The following is a 1,424-nucleotide window of genomic DNA, read 5'->3' as shown; positions in this document are numbered from 1 at the left end:
CCTCATCGTCTTCACCATCGTGGGCAATGTGCTGGTGGTGATAGCCGTGCTCACCAGCCGGGCGCTGAGAGCCCCCCAGAATCTCTTCCTGGTGTCCCTGGCCAGCGCGGACATCCTGGTGGCTACCCTGGTCATGCCTTTCTCCTTAGCCAACGAGCTTATGAATTACTGGTACTTCGGCAAAGCTTGGTGTAACATTTACCTGGCACTGGATGTGCTCTTCTGCACCTCCTCCATTGTCCACCTGTGTGCCATCAGCCTCGACAGGTATTGGTCAGTCACACAGGCAGTGGAGTACAACCTCAAACGGACCCCCCGGCGAATCAAGGCCATCATCCTCACTGTCTGGCTCATTTCAGCTGTCATCTCCTTCCCACCATTGATCTCCATGTACCGGGACCCTGAAGGAGATGTCTTTCCCCAGTGCAAGCTCAATGACGAGACATGGTACATCCTTTCTTCTTGCATTGGCTCTTTCTTTGCCCCCTGCCTCATCATGGTGTTGGTCTATATCCGCATCTACCGCGTGGCCAAGCTCAGGACCAGGACCCTCTCTGAGAAGCGTACAATGCCAGAGGGGTCCTCCCAGACTGAGAATGGCTTAAGCCGCGCTGCTGGCGGCTGCAAATCCCTTAGGATGCAGCTGGGAGAGAATGGACATTATTCAGTCCACCACTGGCGCAAAGCCTCTGAGCTGGAGGACATTGAGCTGGAGGAGAGCAGCACCTCAGAGAGCAGACGGAGGCGGAGCCGGGAGGAGCATCCTCGCAAAAGCAGCAAGAGCCAGTCCTTCTCCTACTCATTTTCCTCCAAGCACTCTAGTAGCCGTCTGTCCCGCTCTAGCAGTCGCTCCATGCAGTTCTTCTCATATCGTCGTCGCCGGAAGCGTAGCAGCATCTGCCGTAAGAAAGTCACCCAGGCCCGGGAGAAACGTTTCACTTTTGTGCTGGCTGTGGTCATGGGGGTCTTTGTAGTTTGCTGGTTCCCTTTCTTCTTCAGCTACAGCCTCTATGGTATTTGCCGGGAGGCATGTGAGGTCCCTAAGACTCTCTTCAAGTTCTTCTTCTGGATTGGGTATTGCAATAGCTCCCTCAACCCAGTCATCTACACCATCTTCAACCAGGACTTCCGCAGGTCCTTTAAACACATTCTCTTTAAGAAGAAGAAGAAGAACTTCCGGCATTGAGCTGGAGGGATGGATTTGCTTTGAGCAGGAATAGAGATAAAAGAATAGAAGTCTCTATGCTGAAAAAGAAAGGAGGAAAGAGAACATGGGGTTTGGTCATAGAGAGAAGGAAAAGGGCTCGCCCCCTTTGTGGAGCAGAGTGGTGCTGTGGGGTACAGGGATATTGTCAGGGAGGCTGAGGGCATTCACCGTGGTACAGAATGGCAACATGAAGCTGGAGGAGCAGTGCTGGAGTGTG

At 53.3% G+C, this 1,424-nt stretch overlaps 1 protein-coding gene across 1 annotated transcript; it reads left to right on the top strand.

Annotated features, from left to right (window-relative positions):
- Positions 1-4: 4 nt before the first annotated feature.
- Positions 5-1,186, top strand: ADRA2C (adrenoceptor alpha 2C; the record flags this gene model as incomplete). The annotated part of the gene is made up of 1 exon (XM_010140618.1): positions 5-1,186. A coding segment is annotated over one exon (1,182 nt), but the record flags the coding sequence as incomplete, so codon positions are not given.
- Between the last annotated feature and the right edge of the window lie 238 nt (positions 1,187-1,424).

This window comes from Buceros rhinoceros, unplaced genomic scaffold (assembly GCF_000710305.1).
Source record: "Buceros rhinoceros silvestris isolate BGI_N320 unplaced genomic scaffold, ASM71030v1 scaffold10967, whole genome shotgun sequence".
In the NCBI taxonomy this organism is placed as follows: Eukaryota; Metazoa; Chordata; class Aves; order Bucerotiformes; family Bucerotidae; genus Buceros; species Buceros rhinoceros.
This window is presented reverse-complemented; position numbering and strand designations above follow the sequence as displayed.